At 34.3% G+C, this 3,506-nt stretch overlaps 1 protein-coding gene across 1 annotated transcript in view; it reads left to right on the top strand.

Moving 5' to 3' along the window:
- spon1 (spondin 1) overlaps positions 1 to 2,377 on the top strand; it is an 81,608-nt gene extending 79,231 nt beyond the window's left edge. Inside the window, exons 15-16 of the mRNA XM_015373661.1 lie at positions 1,192 to 1,458; positions 1,547 to 2,377. Of these exons, the coding sequence (XP_015229147.1) occupies positions 1,192 to 1,458; positions 1,547 to 1,710 (431 nt within the window). The 3' untranslated portion in view covers positions 1,711 to 2,377. The remainder of the gene's footprint in view (positions 1 to 1,191; positions 1,459 to 1,546) is intronic.
- Positions 2,378 to 3,506: the final 1,129 nt, after the last annotated feature.

The raw sequence follows: 3,506 nt of genomic DNA, 5'->3' as shown, positions 1-3,506 counted from the left end.
AAAAAGCTAATTTGTATCCACGGAGAAACTAGATGATATCTAACCATCCCAAAGTCCTTTTCAGGAAGCAAAAAGAGAAAATATTCAGATATTTGGTGTAAATTATTTAGAAATTAAATAACTTTGTAGCAATATTTGTGTATTATAATAATATCCTTCCCGGTACTTACTCTGTCTCCTGCACTGCAAAAACCATCTAGAAATAAGTAAAACATTTCTTAACATAAGTGCATTTACCCTTAATTTTAGTAGGTAAATAAGACGATTTGCCAATGGAATGAATATTTCTACTCCTAAAATAAGACAATTAGATAATATGCACTTGAAATAAGACAATGCAATTGTGTTTTCTTATTTTAAATGTAAATTGTCTTGTTCCATTGGCAAAATGTCTCTTTTACCTCCTCAATTCAAGAACAAATGCACTTATTTTAAGGAAAAATTACTAATCTAGATTTCGATTTTTTTCCAGTGAAAATTTCGCTGAATGGGTAAGCTGGGCCTTTTTTTTTTTTAGCATAAGCGTCTTGAGAAACGATTGGCTTTCGGGAGGGTGCGCTTGTCTGATTGGTTGAAGCTTGAGCGAGGGACGTCAGCAGGTGCTCAAGGTTAGGTGGATAAAGAGTCTTCAAGGTTGAATTTTCCCTTAAGCTTCATGAACCCTTTTCTACAAAGTGGTGACACAAAGATTTGCACATATGTGTCAGAGAAGGCAAAAAGCTATTTTGTATCCACAGAGAAACTGGATGATATCTAACCATCCCAAAGTCCCAAAGCAAAAAGAGAAAATATTAAGATATTTGGTATAAATTATTTAGAAATTAAATAACTTCGTAGCAATATTTGTGTATTATAATAATATCCTTTCCAGTACTTACTCTGTCTCCTGGTGCTGGATTCAACAGAGAAGACGCATAGTTTGAAGTTTGTTCACTTTAAACCCGGTCCTGACCAGATTCATTTCACTGGGTCAATTTTCACAGTAACCGATTCTGTCTCTGAGAAAGCCAGCTTTATGGTATCCAAATAACAACATTTTTCAGACTTAGCTTGACTTACAAACTAAACCAGTTTTATCAAACATCCCTTAAGACTTTGGAGGAAATAGTTTTGAACTATTTTTTTCTTTTGGATTTGAAAAAATTCTTTAGGTTCCTTTTCATTTTCTTTTGTTCATGTCTTTGTCCTCAGCCATAGACTGCGTCATGTCGGATTGGACTGAGTGGTCCGAGTGCAACAAGTCCTGTGGCAAAGGTCACACTATCCGGACTCGCACTGTTACCATGGAGTCTCAGTTTGGTGGTGACCCCTGCGCTGAAACAATTCAGAGGAAAAAGTGTAAAATTAGAAAATGCAGTCGAGGACAAGGCAACAGTGATGAGAAGAAACGACGGAAGGAGCAGCGTGAAAAACGGAGGAGCAAACAGGGCAGAGTTGAAGGCACCTCTGAGCATCCAGGTTAGCATTTGAGTTTCAGTTGAAAAACTATAGAGGAAATAAAGTTGTATGAAAAACTGTTTCTTTTTTCTTGGCTTTCTATATTTAGGTTGTAGAATGCGGCCCTGGTCTAGCTGGACAGAATGTACAAAACTTTGTGGTGGAGGTATTCAAGAACGACTTATGACAGTAAAGCAGAAGTTCAAGACTGCCCCGTTGTCCAGCTGCAAGGACAGGAAGGAGATCAGAGCTTGCAATGTCCATCCCTGCTAGGATGTATTGATAGGAGGAAGGATGAAGCAGGAAAAGACCTGGACTGAGAAGAAGAAGAAAGCACACTGCCGAAAAAATGACTCAGAGCTCTCTGTTCAGGGTTGAAATGATACATTCTTGAACATGTATGTTGAAAACCAGAAGTAAGATCATCTATTGTTACGACAACATGAACTGATCTTCCTACAAAAAAACAGCAGATTCAACTCTGATGTGCTTCAATTGTCGTGACACATATATTCCTTTTGCAACGTTACTGTAAACTTATTGTGATGTACATGTCTTAAGAAAATTAATTATAAAAATATTTGTTAAAATTGTTGAAAAAAGCTGATTTTGCCAGTGGTATCACTGAATAATTAAGTAGACTTTGAAGCACAAGTACCAAGCTATTTCAGCGATTTATATGCAGTTATAGATGTTCAATGTTTCTAGGACCCGTAAATCTATGTTGATTTTTGTTACCCAGGTTAATGGCTGTTTAAATAGATCAGAACACATATATAATTCATCAGTATCTTTTTGCAGTGTAATGTTCGATTGAGATGTGTCAAGATTTTTACCAAAATCTTGTGAAGATGTTTTTTTTTTTTTTTCTGATGTGTGTTGCCCTTTTCTCTTTAACTCTGTTCCACTATTAAAATGATATTTTTGACTAATGTTACCTTTACAATAAAAGTAAATGTGACAACTTGTTACATGGTTCTGTTCTTTTTTTTTTTTTCATCATGTAATGATCTACAGAAATACAGCCAGTGATTTTTTTTTATCAATGCTTTGCCACCACTAGATGGTGACAAAAGGTTTAAGGTTTTTCCTTAGATAAATTCAAACCCAACCTGCTATGATAATTATGCTCTGAATCTTCATGTAAATATGCAGCAACAGCATGGGCACCGTTTAGTATGTAGTCCCCATAAAAGGTATGAATGTAAAAATTTGATAAACACATTTCACTGTCCAATTTGTTATTTAGCACATGTAGTGCTTTTTTCCTAACATTGAAAGGAGAAACAATATCATTGTAAAAATCATATCTAATATTATGTCTAGACTTAAGTAAATTTGTTTTTTATATCATTAATGCATATATGAATTAAAAATTATTTATATGTGACTCTTAAATGTATTTAATTCATCTAATATCAAAATGCTTAACAAACGTTTCAAAGGTTTTGGTAGTAAATGGTCAAATAAAAAGGCTATTTTAAAAACATTTTCAGTAAAAAACTTGCAAAATGCCTCTTTAAAAAAAGGATGCAAGTTATTAATTAAGTTATAATCAACTTGACCAATAGCTGGTATTTATATGACAAATGGTATGCTTTCAATTGTTTGCCTCCGTCTATTTCTATATAGAAAGCAGTGTTGTCAGTTATGCACTGTAATATAACACATTTGGCAGTAGCAGATTCCATAGCACGTTAGAAACAACCCACGACCAACAGCCTAAATAAAGAGGAGAAAACTTGAGAAGAGGACAGTTATAAAACAAAAGTGGTTTCTTGCTGAGTCGCCTTGCATTGTTCAACCAAATGACAAGGTAAAAACTGATCTTTAATGATGTAGTCCTGTTGTATAAAAGTATAAAAGTGGTTCCTTATAGTTAAATTAACAATAAAAGCATAAAGTCAGTCATGTTTTTTTTGTGGAAATACTACTTTTTTGTCCGAAAACATCTTACTTGTCTTAAAGTAATAACATCTACACATTTACAGTGCTTTACAAATGAATCCTGCTGAGACTATGGACTCAGGGGTCAATAGATATGTGGAAACCTCTTCTTTGAAGAAGAG

Source organism: Cyprinodon variegatus, unplaced genomic scaffold, assembly GCF_000732505.1.
Source record: "Cyprinodon variegatus isolate N-32 unplaced genomic scaffold, C_variegatus-1.0 Scaffold5, whole genome shotgun sequence".
Taxonomy (NCBI): Eukaryota; Metazoa; Chordata; class Actinopteri; order Cyprinodontiformes; family Cyprinodontidae; genus Cyprinodon; species Cyprinodon variegatus.
Note: the sequence above shows the minus strand (reverse complement) of the source record. Positions and strands in the feature narration are given on the sequence as shown.